At 45.3% G+C, this 18,906-nt stretch overlaps 1 protein-coding gene across 1 annotated transcript in view; it reads right to left on the reverse strand.

Moving 5' to 3' along the window:
• Window positions 1-18,906, reverse strand: part of PHACTR1 (phosphatase and actin regulator 1) — a 415,578-nt gene that overhangs the window by 22,685 nt on the left and 373,987 nt on the right. The window contains exons 7-8 of the mRNA XM_087820639.1: window positions 15,272-15,504; window positions 13,242-13,398 (exon numbers count right to left, since the gene is read on the reverse strand). Coding sequence (XP_087676765.1) covers window positions 13,242-13,398; window positions 15,272-15,504 — 390 coding nt within the window. The remainder of the gene's footprint in view (window positions 1-13,241; window positions 13,399-15,271; window positions 15,505-18,906) is intronic.

Below are 18,906 nucleotides of genomic sequence, written 5' to 3' on the forward strand. Positions count from 1 at the left end.
CCTCTAACAGGGTCAATGGCCTTAAGGATCTGCCATTAGAGCCATGTGAGGATGACTGTGATGTATATTAAGGAGATCAGAATTTCTCCCGTAAATCAAGTTGGCTTGGCAAATAGGCAGTTTGAAAACTTGTATAGAATTGTTTGATGTTTATGAAAATGTTCCATATAGTTTTACATACTTCAGCATTCTATTATTAATAAATTAGTAAACAGATATCCTGTAACACGTGATGTAAATGTATGACAAATTTAATTTCTTAGGTAGTCTAAATCTGACTTTATATATAAGCTTGTTTGAGAAAAAAGGCTTATTTTATTTTTGACTGGACCAAATTATGTGACGTTACAGCTCCCTCATGGGAAACGCCCGTGCATATCCCGGTTGCACTATTTGTTGACCACGGGGTGAGAGTCAGATGTCACAGGCGATGGCCCCAAGTGGCTCTGTTGGTTAAGGACTGTGAAGAGAGAGGGCAGAGAGCACTGAGATGGAGAGCCCAGGCTGGGCAGGGCGGGTGGGCACGGGCGGCTGTGCTGATGGCAGGCTCCAGGCAGAAGCCACCATTCAATGCCCACGAATATGAAGGCAGAGCCACGTCACTTACCGAGGCCATGCTGAGGGCGTTCCTTGTGGGGGACAGGGACTGGGCTTCTTGGGGTGAAGCGTGCAGGAGGCAGGTTCATTGGTTCAATCAAATTTGGGGAGCACAGCTCCAGCACAGTATCATTCTAATATGTAGCGAGACGCAATTACCCGGCTTAGGATCTTTTAAGAGAGAGCTTGATAAGTTAAAACATAAAAATGAGCAAAACAAAGAAAATGATAACAGTCGAAAGGAGGGCTGGATCTAAGGCAGACAAAGCTGCTCAACACACCGACTGCAGTCAGCACGAGCTATTTATCTGTCTGCCTATTTTTTCCCAAAGGAACTAACGAGGCTGCCCGCTTTGAAGAAGTATTGTTTTAATGATTCAATGGGCACAGAACATAAAATTTGCATGATCACACTTCCTAAAATAGAAGCGTATTCACTTATATTTCAAAGGAATTGCCTTGAGGATCAGAGGGACAAGCAATTTTCTAGGTTTCGTATCTTTGGATGATTTTTCCTGTTTATATCCTCTCTAAAAATGACTACTTAGTATTACGTCCAATTTTTGCGGCTTTATAAAAACCAAAGTACCTGCTCAGCTTCAGAAATTATTAATGAAACTTTCTCAGCTGTGAGGAACCGTTACTGTTAAGGTGGGGAAACACTTCTCGCTTGGGCGTTTAATTTAAATGTTCTCTTAGCTCAGTGGGACGGAGCGGGAAAGAACCAACCCGTGGGAACATCCAAGGTTTCCTTTTTCATGGGCCCTTTGAGTACTAAAAATGTTCCTTAAAGACTTAACTCAAAACTTCTGCTTTAAGTCGTTTTTCTTTCAGGTGTGAATTGAGAAAACCAACTAAGATCTATGACTTGTTATGCTTTCTAACTAATAACTGGACTGTTTTTCCACAATACAGGTCTCCCTTTCTTAAGGGATATTAATTTTTAGCACTGCCTGGGGCAGGGGACAGGTTTTCGACTCCTAGTGTAGCCAGGTAGCTACGTGACCTTGGCTAGCAGCTTCGCCCCCTTGGGCTCAGTTTGCTTATCTACAAAATTAAAGGTGTTCGAGGCAGTGCTGGTGAGTGTCCACGGAGGCTCTAAAGTGCTCTAATCATATTACTTTTCCAGGTCCAGAAGGAGCACTTGTGAAGCGGTGAAGAGACTCACAAGTAGTCCATAGTGGAGACTCACAAAGCCCAGAGTGGGGGGAAAACCTGTGAATACTAATTTTAGAGCATTAGGCCAGATTTTGAGGTGGTGTGCCATTCAACAAAACTTCCTTTTAACCAAAGTTCGAAAAATACTTGTATCCTTCCTAGGATTGAGTTTAGCTCCTGGTTCATTCATTGCTTCCTGCTAAGTTCGTACATGGCTTTAAGAAACCCTTTCATGGATAAAGTGTGATGGAAATGAGACATCCTCACGACTGTCTGACCTCATGCGAGGATCAAAAGATTGTAGGAAAGAAAAAGGAAAGAGTTCATTGCGAGGGAAATGGCCTGAGAACTCACAACGCAGTTGTTTGCATTCATGTGTACGCTTAAGAGAAAATAAACCCTGAATCAAATGTTTAGGTTAGTCAGTGTTCAGATGGTAAGAGTCCTGTCCTACCCCCATGCATTTGGAAACATTTTAAGGGGGGAAAACTGGAAAGAAATAGTCTACAATAAATTCAAGCCAATAAAAGAACATGCTCCAAAGGACCTGCACTCTCCTGACAGACCTTGTCCTTGGCACCCAGACTTACCAATGAGTACACCCTGATTAATTAGTCTTTATCCTGTTAAAATGATTGTCAGCTACCTTCTAAATGACACCTAGTACGGGGCTGCACACACAGTAGATTATTCATCAGTATATTCCAACACAGCCAATTTGCTGAAGCTGGAGTACCATCATCTCCCTTAGTGACTTGTTTCCCTGAGAAGTTAACCTTAAACTCATAGAAAACGAACTCATTCAGCTCAGGGTTCATCATTCCTTTTGGGATCTCCCTGTTGTAGTTTAGCTAATTTTTCCTTTAAACAGAAGCAGAGTTTATTTCAGGTCTCATTTTTCTCTAATTGGGGTTGTTTTAATTTCCATGAGTTGCTTTACTAAACTGGACCCCGGGAGTAATTCATTCATCGATGCAGATCACGGGCATGTACTGTAGTGGCCCCAAGACAGACCCCTGACAACTCCAGTGCTTCTCGGATTAACCGTGAGACTTCTCATTCCAACTGCCAACTGGCTGCCTCCTTCCTCCAGCTAGTTGTGAAGTTTTTTATCTTTAAATTGAAATTTTTATTATTTATTTTTGACAAATAAAAAAATTATATTTAAGGTGTAAAATATAATATTTTGATATATGTAGGCATTGTGAAATGATTACTGCAATCAAACTAATTCACATATCCATCACCTCCCATAGTTACCATTGTGTGTGTGAGTGTGTGTGTGGTGAGAACACTTGAGACCTACTCTCTTTGCAAATTTCAAGTATGTAATACATTATTAACCAGTCACCATGCTGTATATGAGGTCTCCAAAACTTACTCACCTTATGTCTACAAGTTTGTGTCTTTTGGTCAATCTCTTACCTTTGCCCCCCACTCCCCAGCCTCTGGTAATCACCATTTTACTTTGTTACTTAGTTTGACTTTTTTTTTTAAGGTTCTACATATAAGTGAGAGCATGTGATATTTGTCTTTCTGTGTCTGGCTCATCTCACTTAGCATAACGTCCTCCAGGTTCATCCATGTTGTTGCAAATGGCAGGATTCCTTCTGTTTTAAGGCTGAATAATATTCCTCTGCATGTATATGCCACAATTTCTGAAAAGTCTTTTAACCAAGTCTTTTTCAGATGTGATGGTCCTTTTTATATGGAGCCATGACTGGAACAACCATCACATAAGACGATGCACTACAAACGTGGGCTCAGTGGAGCTGTGGCTAAGACACTCTGTGCTCCTCAAATACTCCAAGGGCTCCTCCACCTTTTCCAGCCTTCCCTGCAGTTAGGTCACGAGCCTGGTTCTGGTTAATGGATTGTGAGCAGGAGTGATGTGTGTGCCTCCTTCACCACCCCTTCCTTGCTATGGAGATGCTGGAACCATGTGTTCTAGAAGTTTCTACTGGCTACATGCTGGATAAAAACCATCTGACTCACATTAGGCTTTACTCCAGTGAAAAATAAACCTTGATGCCTTAACCCACTGGAATTTAGGATTTTCCTATAGGGCAGCTAGCACTATTTATCCTGGCTCATCAGAGTCCAGCTAATACAGCACTCTAATTCACAATGGGAAGGAATAGCGTTCATTATCATTACAACCAGGAGAATTACTCCTGTGTGCTCTTGATGACCTTGGGTGGGAGGTCCATCTGACAGATGTGGAAATGAAGGCTTGACAGGAACCCAGCTAGTACGTGGTGGATGGGACTTTCAATAGGAGGTCCAGTTTCTCAGTCTTTGATTGATTTTTTTGACTAGACCACTGCTCTTTCAAACTTTAGTGTGCATCAGAATCACACTTGCTAAAAATGCAGATTTCTGGTCCTTACACTCAGAGGTTCTGATTCGGAGTCTGCGTGGGGCCTGAAAATATGCATTTTTAACAAGCTCTAGCTGATGCTAATGTCACTGATGACATTGTGGGAACCACTATGCTGGGCCACCTGGCTTCTCCCAGACCTCAGTGTTGAGCACTACAGCTCTTCCTGCTCATTGAGTATAGCGTTACTGAACTGCAATAAAAAGCCCTCTTAAGTTCAGGATGGAAGGAAACTTCATATTCCCTCTTCCTTCCATGGCTTATCTCTCCTTTGAGCACGTTTACACACACAAACCTGAGCCACTGGTACAGACTCCATCACCCCACACGATCCCGCCCAACCACGGGTACCGGGGGGAAATTCTGTTCAATACAAAAACTAAACAAAACATTTTTTTCAGCATGTTTGTCTACAATAGAAAAGTCTTAGATTTAGAAGATGTGTTTCTCTTTGCCATGCATCTCTACGATCACTAGCTCAGTTCCTCACATACAAAATGGGATTCCTTATAGCAGCCACCTTGCTGGGCTCTGGTGACGATCATCAGATGAGGCGCTGATGGGAGAGCATTTGGTTAACAGCAAAGGGCTCTCAAGTCTTAGATAATCCATGTCAGGGACTATCACCCTGAGTGGACATCTCTAAACATACACAGGCTGATTTTTCGTTTACTTAGCCAAATATTCCAAGAAGAGGACCCCCCCCCCCCCCGCCTTGGGCTAAGATTAACAACAAACGAGAAAGTCATTGCAGATTACTGCAAAAATGACCAGGAGAAAAATCACAGAAAAACTAAAGGGCTCCCTTTATCTACTGATTTCAGGTCAAGAGGAGCCTCTTAACATGTGGCCAGAGAGTAGCCTTGGAGGGTTTGTCTATTTGCTTAGTCTGCAGTTGGATATAGTCGTGCCCTCTCCACCCCCTGCACCCAGTGTTGAAATGCTGCTGGGATAATCAGCCATTTACAAAAGCTATGAAATAGAAAACAAAATAAGACTCCCTATTCCCCTATGATGGCACTTAAAAAAAAACCAGAACCACCTCTGCAAGTTTTAAACGCCTAGATTGATTCTGTTCCTGCCGGGTAAGAAGCAGCTCCTTTGTGCTCCACACTTGCTATGTCACTGAAAAATGCACAGGGGGCTGGGGGCAGCTGCAAGTCACAAACACAGAGCCCTGGGGGTGCCTGACTACACGAGGCTTTGTTCCTTGACATCAGTGCGGGGCTTGCAAACTGTGACTCCTTTGCTGTACACACAGGCTGTCGGGCTCGGGAACTTGTCTCCGTAACAGGATGTCAAGAGCTCGGTCTCGCTGCATTTCTTAACTGCTGGAGGCTGGGGTGAGGGGGCGAGAGGCTACGGATGTCTCCGAAGGCTCTGAGCCATGTCCCGTGGCTGTGGGTCCCTGTGTGGGCCCGGCTCAGCCTCCGTGCCATCACTCAGACCTTACCGGGACAGCTTCCTCATCTTTCATTTAAAAAAACAAACAATAAATGTGTGGTTGTCTTTAAGTTTCTGTCAGACAGGTAGTGCTGTGGTCTTGACTCAACTCAGTCCCTTTCAGAAGATGTCAGCAATCCTCAAGGGCTTTTAGAAGGGATTTTCTATTTGGGCAGCGAGGTAATGGGAGATGTCAAATGATCTGAAAGCAGCCAGCTACCTGAAGAGCTGATGTGCTTGTTATTTGAACACTGCAGGACTCAATAACTACGTTCAAGCCATATTTCGCTCTGAGTTCACTTGTTCCATCCCTCTTTCTCGGCCTGGACACTAGTATTTCATTTCATTTTGTTCATGGGAGGTCTCAGAACGCACAGGAAAAGCCCAGCAGCTGGGCGCTTCCCATCCAGGCTTTGGGGATGTGAGGATGAGCAGACCCAAGTGCCCTTCCTCCAGGTTTCTCAGGTCCCTCTAAGCCGCAAGCCGCTCCGTGACAATGAGGGCTGGTCCACTCCAAACTTCACCCAGGTCTATTCTCGTCTCTTCTTTCTTTTAGGTGACTCGGTGATGAGTGTCCAGGGTGCACTCAGTCAGTCAAAGTTGGATTGAATTCAGGGCCTTTGATTGGTAGTCCTATTTTTAGAAAGTGCTTTTGTGACAGAAGAAATGACCTAGCCTGGGAGATGCCAGTGCACACTTAGCACCAGTCCTTAGATCTTCAGGGGAGATGTCATTTGCCACATTGGAACGAGGCTCTGGGGTGTCAGACTCAGCACCGACTTTCCGAGGCCATAGACAGCATGCCAGCCACAGTGAGAAGTCAGCATGACTGTATTTTATCTCCGGTGCTATGAGCATAAAAATGGATTTCAGTTTTCTCCCTTGATCATTTCATTATGATTTAAAGCAGCACAAAACCCTCTGTACATATTATTTCATATACTGCCTGGAGTGACTTTAGTGTGAACTCCTTAGGAACATAAAATACAGATTTAGAATACGCTTTCATTCTAGCAAAGCATTAATTTCTAAATAAGAAGGAATACCATGTTAGGTTTCATGGGATGACCAGGCTATTATCTGTGCACCTTCCCTATCTCATTCGACACCCTTAACAGCGCCGTAAGTGATGGCAGTGAGAGTAGTGAGGAGGAGAGAAGAGGGAAAACTTGCTGTCCCCTAAAGGAGGGTCCCACATCTGGTCTATCACATGGTGTTTAATGCTGGTTTTCAGGCCTTAAGTGTAGATTCAAACCATCAACAATCACCCAAGTGCTTTAATCCCTAGTCTGTCTGATTCCCAGACTTGTGGGCAGTAAGGAAACGACAGCAGTGACACCTATTTCCATCTCAACCAGCTTCTTCAGCCAACCCAATGTATTCTCCAGTAGCGTCATTTGTAAACATTCTGAAAACCATCTGACTAAATTCCCGAAACAGAGAGAGTTGAAACTCAAATTCTTTTTAGGAATATGGTATGTTGCTTTAACGATCGATCCATATAAACACGTTCAAATTAATTTAGATCTTACGAGAGGTTAATTCCAAATTGTTACAGATGCACACACGCCTCACACTCTCACATTCACATTCAGTACATGCAAACAGCTCTGTCTCCTCTCACCTACACGTGCAGGGCGCTCGCATAGGATCTGTACCCCAGACAGGAAACACGACGGCTTCCAGCTCACAGGTTAAACCAGGGGGCCCAGGCAGGGGTGTGGCCCTTGGGCTGAATGTAGTCCATAAATATATTCTGCCCGTTCTTTACAATGTTCAAACATTTTGTAATTTTCATTAAAAAACCCAGACTTTTCTTCAGAACATGTGACGAACTGGCCCTTCATTTCTACAAAACAACAAGGGGCTGAAAGTGAAAAGTAACAGCCCCAACAGATAAGGGGTAAACTTTGCATTTTGCCCTAATTCTCCACATTCCCTGTCAACAATCTTAGAGCTGCTTGTTTCGCTAAAGTTCGACATCTCTCTGGCCCTGGCATACATTTGAGCTTGTGGCCCCCTTTTTAGGTAGATTCACTTTATACTTCCCCAAATGCTATGAGTTGAATTGTGTCTCCCCAAAATTCCTATGTTGCAGTCCTAATCTCCAGTACCTCAGAATGTGACCCGTTTGGAAAGAGGATCCTTACAGAGGTAACCGAGTTACAAGTCATTATGGTGGGCCCTGATCCGATATGTTCGGTGTCCTTATAAGGGGGAAATTGCATACAGAGACACACAGAGGGAAAAGTGAGGCTACAGGCAGAGATCAGGGTGACGCACCTCCAAGCCAAGGGACTTCCAGCCTCCAGAACTGTGATTTGTAAGCCACTCAGTCTGTGGTACTTTGCTATGGCTGCCCTAGAAGACTGAGCTTAATTTAGATTACATACTCCTACACATACACTTCAAGACACCTTCTGTTTCGTTTTCCTTCCCAGGATTTTTCTCCCTCTGTTTGATCTAAACATTACAGAGGGTATTGGAAGGGGCTGAGGGAGAGGAGCGCAGGTGGAGAGACTGGGCCAGCCGGGTCTGAACAGCTGGCTGCTCCCCAAGAGGAGGCCTGAGAGCACTGGCTGTCGAGTAGCCATGAACAGGTCATGTTTCAGAGTCTTGATTCCTTTCTTTTAAAATAAGTAATCCTGCCCTAGCTGGGCAGGGGTAGCTCAGTTGGTTAGAGTGTCATCCTGATATGCCGAGGCTGCGGGTTCCATCCCTGGTCAGGGCACATACAAGAATCAGCCAATGAATGTATAAATAAGTGGAGCAACAAATAGAAGTTTCTTCTTCTCTCCTTCCCTTCCTTTCTCTCTCTGAAGTCAATCAATAAAAAAAATTTAAAATAAGTAGTCCTGGCGACATACAGAATGATTCAGCTTTTGTGATGTTTCAGAAACAAAAGCATTACTTCTTTTTGCGTCACACTTCTCTTCAGTACCTGAAAACCCCACTCCCAGTGGTCCTGAGCACCATCCTCTGGGAGATTTCACTTCTTCAGCCAATCAATGTCTCAAACTGGAAGTGGAGAAGGAAGGGCCAGAGGTGACGCTCTGGCTGACCAAGAGGTCACCCTGACAGGTCACCCTAACTATGAACATTGAGAAGCATGGCTCCATGTCTAATTTTTTAAATGATTATTATTTTTTTAGGGTGGTAAGTTGGATTTCAAATACATAAAAATGGAGTCATGTAGATTAAATATGACTGGCAGGGGTCGCAATGAAAGACTTGGTAAATGAAGGGAACCAGAAGTGAGTCCGATGGTTGAGATCATAGTTAGGCTGACCGCTTACTAGGGTTCAGGTTGAAGGGCCCTGAGAAGACAGCTAGAGTGAAAGTAGCATAGTCTTGCATTTGGGGGGACTCTGGCAGGGTGATGAACTGTCCTGAGATCTGCACATTTCCCCTGATTAGAGCTCACTGAAAGGGATCCTCAGACCAGTGGACTCAGCTTTTTGAGGACTCCACCAATAAAAATCTAAGCATGTGCGCCTACATACGCCATGTCTTTATTTAGAAGTTATATACAAGCACTCCTGCACCAATACACCATGCACACTATAATACAGGGAGAATCAACTTAAAAATAATGATATAAAATAAGCAGAAGTTCTACCATTTTCATTCCCCACACACCCGAGTAGATGGCCTTGTTCATTTCTTGGGTCTCTGCACCTGTCCTAAGTCTACAGCAGTCCCCCCTTGTCTGTGGGGATGTTTCTAGACCCTTAGTGGATGAAACCTTGGGTGGTACTGGAACTTATATATACTATGTTTTTGTCCTATGCATACATACCTATGACAAAGATTAATTTAGAAATCAGACACGGTAAGAGGTTAACAACAATAACTAATAATAAAATGGAACAATTATAATAATATATTGTAATAAAAGTTATATGAATGTGGTCTCTCTCGCTCCCTCTCTCCCAAAATATCTTGTCCTGAACTTTTACCTTTTCACCTAAAGGAAGCACTTTGCGGCTTCTCTTTGGCATACCTCAATTGCCGGCATCACTACTCTTATGGCTCTGGGGCCATTATGAAGTAAAATAAGAGCTACTTGAATGTAGCACCGTGATTCCTCTGTAGTAGACCTGATAACTGAGACGGCTACTCAGTGACTAATGGGCAGGCAGTGTCCACAGTGTAGGATACACCAGACGAAGGGATGATTTATGTTCTGAGCAGGAGAGAGCAGGGGAGAGTGAGACTTTATCACACTATTAGAACGGCGTCTATTTAAAACCTATGCATTGTTTATATCTGAGATTTTCCACTTATATTTGCAGACTGTGGTTGACTATGGATAAATGAAACCATGGAAAGCAAAACTGCGGATAAGGGGGGACTACGGTCTACATAAGGAGCAGAGTAACGTGCATCCAGCTGATCATGTTCATGTCTCAAGGCCCACACTTCTCAAATGGTGGCTGGTTGAAACAGTTATGATTGAATCATCCAGATGACTTGCTGACTGACGCTTAGGAGAGTCTGCCCAACAGCATCAATGAGAAAACTTTTTTGGAGGAACAATATTTTGTGTTCTTACACAGAAACTCTGCCTTAAAGCTTGACACTGTTTTGCCTGACATTTATGCCCCCCAACTTCCAATGTGGGATTATTCTTGGAGTGATGAATTTTTAATGCTATTAAACTGTCAGGCTAAAGTTGTTTTATATCTTACTTATTTACTCCAGGAGGACTTGACCACGTTTTTCAAAGAAGTTAAATTTCCAGCACATTTTCGCTACCTCAAATGGCCAAAGAATTTCACAGCCTTGTAGCTTCAAAAATGCAAACTTGACAACAGAGTCCCACGTTCTTTTAGTTACTTTTTACCATAATGAAGCTCACTTTTTGCACATAGTGATCAGGTGATTTAATCTAAGCCCCTTGGATTGGGAAATGAAGGCCTAGGGCTAGAGCTCAGGGTCCTGACCAAGAACTAGTTTTCTCTGTATCACCCTCACCTCTGGGTCTCAGCTCTCCCCTTCATCAGCTCTGGCTTCTGGATAAATGAGTAAGCCCCTTGGGTGTGAGTCGGTGGCTGCACATCCTCAAAGACCTTGTGGTGCAGATTTGGCCAATCCACCTGATTTTCTGAACTCTGTACAATCTTATCAACCTGTGAAACACTCCTAATGTCCTCTCCTTTAGGCCCAGTTCCTATAATCTGTCAAGAGATGCCAAGGGTCTTGATACAGGAAATAAACTCCCTAGGAGAAAGTGTGTGCATAGATAAGTGACTTAGAGCAAGGATGCAGCCAGCTCGACACCTTGCCATGCCCCACACTCCCCTCCATACTTCTCTCTTTCCCCCTCCTCACTGCCTCTCCTTCTCACGACCAGGGCAAGAGGGCTGGGATGGATGCGTGCTATGGTAAACCTTTAGCGGAATTCATGAATTCTAAGCAGTACTGAAGTGTTGTTAGAAGAGGAAGGGTCAGGAAGGGGTTGATTTGTAAGGATAAAGCTTTGAACACAGAAAACTTTTTCAGTGCATGGATGCTCTGTGTCTCTTCCCACCTCTTGAGTTTTGTCACCACCACTGCCAGCCAATCACGGTTGACGTACGTGGATATGGCTTCAGGCAGGAGAAGTTGGCAGCCGTCTCTCTCTTTGGGAGTATGTTCTGGGACAACAATGGCCTTTTTGTCAGTTACCTCCAGGTGGAATGGTTCTGCAGTGGTCAAGCCGAATGGCCAGCCACGTACATCTGCACCAGCCACACACATCTGCTTTCTCTGTCTCTCATCTTTCTCTCTGTCCACAGAAGATGCCAACTTGGGCAGCCAGATGTGCTAGCATCTCACATCTGCAGAAAAGTATTCCATTTCCCATATGCCCGGGGCTCTGCTTGTCCTGTAGCAAAGTTGGGAAATGAGAAGTGAGGGCAGAGAAATACAATAAAGGATGCCCACACTCACAGAAATACGATTAAGGATGCCCACTCTTTGAGAAGAGGGGCTGGGATCAAGGATCTGCTCCTTCTTTTTCCTATACTTCCCCCCCCAAAAAAACACCCCAGCCCTATTTATATTAGTATAAAACTGAACAAGCTGGTCAGGAATCAGCCCAGCACTGTATCCACTCACTTCAGAGAGAGAACCTGGCTACGTGCAGCCTAGGAGAGGAAACTTGGGGAGGCCAGATCATTGTCTCCAAAACCCTAAAGTAGTCATGTCAAGAGGCATGAGGCTTTGCATAGCTGCAGAAAAAAGAGAATAAGACCCATGGGTGGGAGCTGCAGGGACAGAGAGTTCAGGTCAATAGAAGGAAGGATGTTTAACCATCAGGCTCTGCAACAATGGGACTGGCTCTCCAGAGGGCTGGGAGTGACTGTCACTGACGGATTATTGACAGACGGGAAAGGGGGGCAGGAGGAGTCGGCGGTTAGATATTTTCATTCCATGATTCCAAAGGCTGAAGAAAGCGTTAACCATTTTACACAGCTCTGTAAGATTAAAATGACCTCCTCCAGGAGGAAACCAAGTTATTTATGAGAAAGAAGCTGCCCTTAAGTAACAAAATTAATCAGGTGGGAGGGAAGAACCCCAGCGCTATTGGGGGGCACCTGGGCCTCTGTAACCTCTTCAGGTACCAGTTACCTCACTTGTACTTGTGAAGATGGTAGTGAAAGCTACCGATGGGGTTGCTGGGAGAAAGAAAATGAAATAATAACAGGTAACTGAGTATTTACTATGGACTAGGGACTATTTTAAATGCTTCACTTGTATTACTTAATTTTACAACTGCACATTTTACAAATACAGAAACGCGGGCAAAGAGAGTGAGTTACTCAAGGCTGCACAGCTTGGAAGAGGGAGAAGAGGTGGAAACCCAGGAGATGCCTATGTGTTGCATCCAAACACTTAGCACAGTGCCTGGGACACGGTGGATGGAGCTCATGCTGTGACTATTATCACAGAGGCAGAGTAACAAAGTAGTCGCGAGGGGGCACTCCGCTGCCATTCTGTTAGAGATCATACAGGGTCTAAAGTTCTCTACGCCTGGTGTTCTCATCTGTAAAGTGGGCACAAATGTCCATTTCATGGGGAGCCTCGAAGATTAAGTGATTTAATGCATGTAAAACGTTTAGAAGGATGCCTGGCAAATAATCAGCGCTCCACAATGTAAGCTAATTCCACATAAACATGTTCTAGATTACAAATACACACACGTGCGTAGTATGTTAAATAACACACTCCGTGCTTATGTCCATAATACCCGTACACAAAGGGCAGTCACCCAAGAGTCATAGTTTAGAGATGAGGCATCATTAACAGCCACTGATGTCTTCTGGCTGCACAGTACAGACGAAAGTGCATTTGTTAGATTGCTTTGTGCTCAACCAAACCCCAACTCCCACGTATAGAGGCCCTCAAGTCTACTGCATGGTGGAGATTTTTCTACAGGAGGTTCTTCTCCTGGAAACCTGCCTCTCAGCTTCTCCCTGAACTTCTAATCAAGTGAAATTTCCCAGATTTGAATGAGTGAAGGGGAGGAGACCGTAGAAGCCACCCTGGAGAAGAAATAGAATGTTTTCCATGGACTATTTTTGCAGTAAGCTCTTCAAGAGATACCCAGGACTGATGTGGGGATGGAGACTGACGCCTTTCACCCAAACCTGCAGAGCTGGTGGTCCTGTGGTCCTACCTGGTGAGCTTGGTGCCAATCTGCTGCCTCAGCTCCAGTCTCTCTTCATCCGTCTGCCTGGGAAGGATGTTCTTTTCTTCCAGCTCTCGCTTGGAGGGCCTGTTGCTGAGTTTGATGGCTAAGGAGTCCTTCCTGCACACCTTCATGGCCAGGGAGCCTGCAGAAGGGACAAGCGAGTTAATGACTCTGACACACGCCTGCCCTGGCTCCCACCGGACCCACCGTGGGCCACAAGGTAAAGGTCAGGAAGAAGCGGGCTTAACATTTGAGAGTGGCTAAGGCCCCAAAGGACACTTCCATAGTTCCTGCAAGCAACGCGTTCACACCTAGCAGTGCTGAGCATGTGAGGAGCCCATGGGGAGCCTGTGATGGGATCGTGGCTCTCCAGGGGTTTCCAGCATGCAGCAGCATCGTAAAGGAGGGACAGACTAGCGTGCAAAGCGGGGAGAAAGAAGAGGGCCTTTAGTAACTACAGGAAGCTTCACGGAGCAGGAGGGACTGGCACCTGCAGGACAAACGAGATGTGCCCAGGCAGCAGGCGGGTGGCATCCGCATGTGGGAAAGCTCAGAGGATACAGGCAGGCCAGGTAATCACAGGAGACAAAAGAGATCAGTGACTTTGGAGCCAGGGGGGATGCAAAGGAAAATAAAGCTGGGCAGACAAAGTGGGGTGGAAGTAGAAGTAAACTCATTAAAATGGACAATATCCTGGGACTGCTTTTCTTTTCAACGTAAGGGGCTCCGAGCAGGCAGCCACGGGCAAGGCTTCCTTCCATCCGGAATAAATCCATGGTTCTCAACCAGGGGTGATCTTGCCCCCCAGGGGACACTTGGCAAAGTCTAGAGCATATTTTGGTTGTCAAAACTGGGGCTCGGGGAATGCTCCTGGTATCTAGTGGGCAGAGGCGGGGATGCTATTAGATATCCCGTAGTGCCCAGGACAGCCCCACAACAAAGACTTAACTGGTCCAACATGTCAACAGTGCTGAGGCTGAGGAATGCTGGTGTAAAACATTTAATTCTCTGGGCAGGAAACGGGCTGAGCAGCTGCTCCTTCCACTACGGGGTCATTTGGGCCTCTGGCTGCCCTTCCGTGCTCCTCTCCTCATTATCTTGATCATGTCATTGCCCACCACAACTCTTACCATGCAGGGGGAGGAGGCTGGGAAGCAGCGAGTTTGGGGGACTCCTCTGGATTTTTTTTGTAGGCTAGTCCCCTTTCTTCCTCACCAGTTTCACAACATGGGCTTTGGAATGAGACACAGTGGCATCAAACCCTAGCACTGTCCCTGAGTGGATGTGAGGCTCTGGGCAAGTCACCTGCCTCTCCCTTTTCTCCCCTCCTCTGTAAAATGGAGCAACAGTGTGAATGCCACCGGGTGTTGTAAGATGTACATAACAGAGTAAAAATCTTAGCATGTAGCAGGCACGGTATATATTCAGTGAAAAGTTGCTATAAATTCATTTATTAAAATGTCAACCGAAAAGCAGTCTCTAATCACTTAACTAATGTGCTGATCATTCACGGCCAGAAAGACAGATTTTGAACTTGCTGTCTTTGTTCCTTCTCCCGTAGCACATTTGAGGCCTTAAATAAGAAATTTAAATTCAGGCCCTCTAACCTGAGTGAATTTAGGCCTGCTTAAAATGCATTTGCTGCATACACACTGGTGAGTATATCTGAGCAGCGTGCAGATTGGAAATAAATTTTCAGGTCCATGCCCCCTTTTTTGAGGGAGGGGGCTGCACCCTAAGGGAAGCCATCAAAGAAAGGGAGAGCCGTCTAAGACGCAGCAGGTGGCAGCCCGATGTAAGTTTTAGAGCTATGGGGATGTTATGGGGACGTCGATCCTTTCGCTTTACTAAGGAAGGAACTGAGGCCCTAAGAGGCTAATTGAGCTGCTCGGTGGCCCAGGGCCAGCGGACACCAGGCCCCGAGTTGGAAGAGGGCTGGGCAGCTGGGCAGCGCTGTTTCCAAGCGCCCCACCCCGCCCCCGCCCCTGCCCCCGCGAGGAGCTGGGTGCACGCACTGGTGTACAGCGAGCTGTCGTCTTCCTCTTCTTCCTCCCCCGAGTAGAGGCAGGAAGAGTCTTCATAGTCCGATTCATGAGGCACGTTTTCCTTATTGTCATCACAATCAATCACAACAGTTGGCACTTGTCTTATTTCTGGAAGGCCCAGAGGTCCTGCTTTTGTGACACCGTCACCCGAGTGCAAACCAGAGCTGTGGTAAGAGGTGGGACAGGGGACCCGCTGCTCGGAGCTGTTCAAAGAGAAAAAGGAAAGAAGACAGTCAGTCTGGCTAACGTCATGGAAACGCATCAGAACCCTCTTCAGACTCAGTTGTCCGGTCCTAAGGGATGAAGGGTCTCCGGGGCAACTGAAGCCTCGTTTCTCATCTTACAGCTAAACACTGGATCACAGCAGACTTTTCTGATGGTGGTAGCAGCATGGAATAGGATATAGGAATTCTAATTCCCTACCAGCTGGTGTTGCTCAGTGGTTGAGTGTCATCCCATGAGCCAGGAGGTCATGGTTGGATTCCTGGTCAGGGCACATGCCTGGGTTGCAGGCTCGATCCCTAGTAGGCGCCGGGCCATGCAGGAAGCAGCCGATTGATGATGCTTCTCATTGATGTTTCTGTGTCTCTCTCCCTCTCCCTTCCTCCCTCAAAAAATATATAAAAAAAAATTCTAGTTTCCTGTGGGTGGATGGTGGTGATGCTAGCACAGCAATGTGAATGTACTTATTGCCACTGAACTATACACCTTAAAATGGTTAAAATGGTAATTTTTTTGTCCTAAGTATTTACAATTAAGAAAATAAAAACACAAAATTGAAAAAAATTTCATTCCACAAGTATTTCTGGTTAAGATCCATACCTCCAAGTGTGAAAGGAAAGTTCCTTTGCCATATCTCACTGGAGTAAAAGGATTAATTTGATGGAGAAGCTAGAGATCCACAGAAGAGATAACGCATGAAGTTCTAGCTTTCAAAGCTACCCAGCGTGAGCGGTAGGGGTTGAATGTGGGACAGACTGGAACTTCATGCGTGGAGATTCAGGGAAAGAGAAGAGGTGGGACCACAAGGCTGGCAACCTATTTGTGAACATCAGGGTGGACATGGTCAAGTATGATTCAGAGAAAGTTCTCTCCCAAGGATGATGTCATACCCTAAGCACCCACGGGTAAGTCAATTTTCCAGGAAGCAATGGTATTGATACTCTTGGTTTTCCCTTTTAAATTGAACCAACTCAGATAAAATATATTTTTTAATTAAAAATCATTTGCTTCATATATAGAAGCCATATAAGTTCATTGTAGGAAAATTAGGAAATGCATAACATCGAAAATTAAAAAGTAGTTATTTTCTTAATTGACTCCATCTTAGGCTCCTTAATTTAGAATCCTTTTAGTGACAGACTCTGAATGAAGCCCAGCAAGAATAATTGGCCAGAGACATACAATTAAATTTTATAATTCTTTTTCAGATTAACTGGAAATGGGATTTATATCTTTCATTTAAGGAATTTCTGAACATAGAAAATTCAATGCATTGCCCGGCTGGGCGTGGATCAGCAGTTGAGCATCAACCTATGATCCAGGAGATCACAGTTCAATTCCCGGTCAGGGCACATGCCCTGGTTGTGGGCTTGATCCCCGGTGGGGGCCATGCAGGAGGCAGCCGATCAATGATTCTCTTATCATTGATGTTTCTATCTCTCCCTCTCCCTTCCTCTCTCTGAAATCAATAAAGTTATATTAAAAAAAAAAAATTCAGTGCATTTATCATCCAAAAGTGTCCGATATTCATAAAATAATGGAGTATGAGGATATACGATATATCAATAAATCCACATTAAAATATTTTATACAAAAGAAAAATCTTATTCATGACATACGAATGCATGATAGTCTCCTCTGAAACTTTCAATTATGCTTTAAATTATTGCTATGTCTAATTTAAATTCAATTAACTTCCTTCCATTGTTTCCAAAGCGCTGTTTTGCTCTTTGTATTTTTTCTTAAAATATACATTTTTATTGATTTCAGAGAGGAAGGGAAAGGGAGAGAGAGAAACATCAATGATGAGAGTCATTGATCGGCTGCCTCCCGCACGCCCCGTGCTAGGGATCAAGCCCGAAACCTGGCATGTGCCCTGACCGGGAATCGAACTGAGATTTCCTGGATCCTCGGTCGATGCTCAACCGCTGAGCCATGCCCGGCCGGGCACTCTTTGTATTTTTTGCATAACTCTTCAGTGACACAGATGGAAAATCTAGTTAACACATTATGAGTTATGGTGTTCAAGGCAATGAATTCAATCAACTAAAAAAAAGAAAGCCCTTCAACTACCAGGATTAAATCAAATATTTACAGAAATGCAGCAACTTATTAGACATGAGCAGCTAATGGGGTTCATTTCCCACCTAGTTAAGTACAAATGGTCATGAGAGCAGGAAGGTGGAGAACATGGTAGATGGTTTCTGGGTGACAAATATAAGAATTGACTGAAAAGAGACCAACTAGGGGAGTCAGTGCCCCACCTCACAGGACGCCGTCCCCTCGGCCCCCCAGTCAGGCCACAACACGCACTGCGTTCCAGTTCTGCTTGGGACTCTACACTGGGTATTAAAGGCAGTAGGGACAGAAGAGACAGAAATGTAATCCCGTGGCTCATGTTTTGCCGCACCCCTGCCTTCTCCTCTCCCTGATCTACAGGTTAATTAACAATGGCTCCTACAGAGACACAGAGCTGGGAATATTAGATTCGAGGGATGGAAAGCAGCCGATAGACATTCATGTTTGGTGGGGGAAAAGGTGGAAACATTAAGGTACGTGTTCCTTAGGGCAAAGGGCTCCAAACTGTCTCAAGAGAATGGAGAGAGGAGAAATATTGTGCAAAGGAAGACAAAAAACACAGCCTTCCAGGCAGCTGCGATACACAGGACGCTGTGGTTTCTCTTCCCCCAAAGACACGTGGGAAGCGTGAGACTCTTTGTTGGATGGGATTGGAGGCTGATCCCCGTCGCTCAGGCGGGTGCTAGGTATCATGCTACCCGCCGGCCCTGCGAAACAGGGATCAGTCCTGGCGATCAGTGACTGCCTGTTGGGGGCGCTACAGAAACAGCTGGGACCTCGCCTGGCCAACAAGGGCACCTTCCTGAAGTGCGCCTCCAGCACGGGATAGAATGTCACTTTCCCGTAAGGGTGAGCAAGGTCTTTTCCAGGAAGCTAGGTGAATCCACCAGAAGGGCTTTACCATATTCTATTCATGAATATCCACCGACTGCCACCTCTGAGGGGAAGGAAGACGAACACTCAGGCAAGACAGTCTAGCTGGTGACTCTGGAGAAGCACAGGAGAGCAAGGAAGGCAGGTGAGAGCGAAGAGCTAGCTGCGGAGGAGCATGGGAGAGTTACTATGCGACCTCAGATCAAGATCGAGGAGCTAGGGTACAAATTCGAGTCTAAATTTTGCCACTTATGGTTGGCCAAATTATGTAACCTCTCAGAGCCTCAGTTTCCTCAACTGTGGCTTTGGGGAAATCACACCTTTTCTGTAGGGCTGGTGCATGTGAAGGGTCCCACTGGCCATGCCCTTAGTGAGACCCTCACTTGTTATTTATAGCAGTAGCCTTCCAAGTGGTTTCAAAACACTCCCAG

Source organism: Miniopterus natalensis, chromosome 9 (genome assembly GCF_054644295.1).
Source record: "Miniopterus natalensis isolate mMinNat1 chromosome 9, mMinNat1.hap1, whole genome shotgun sequence".
Taxonomy (NCBI): Eukaryota; Metazoa; Chordata; class Mammalia; order Chiroptera; family Miniopteridae; genus Miniopterus; species Miniopterus natalensis.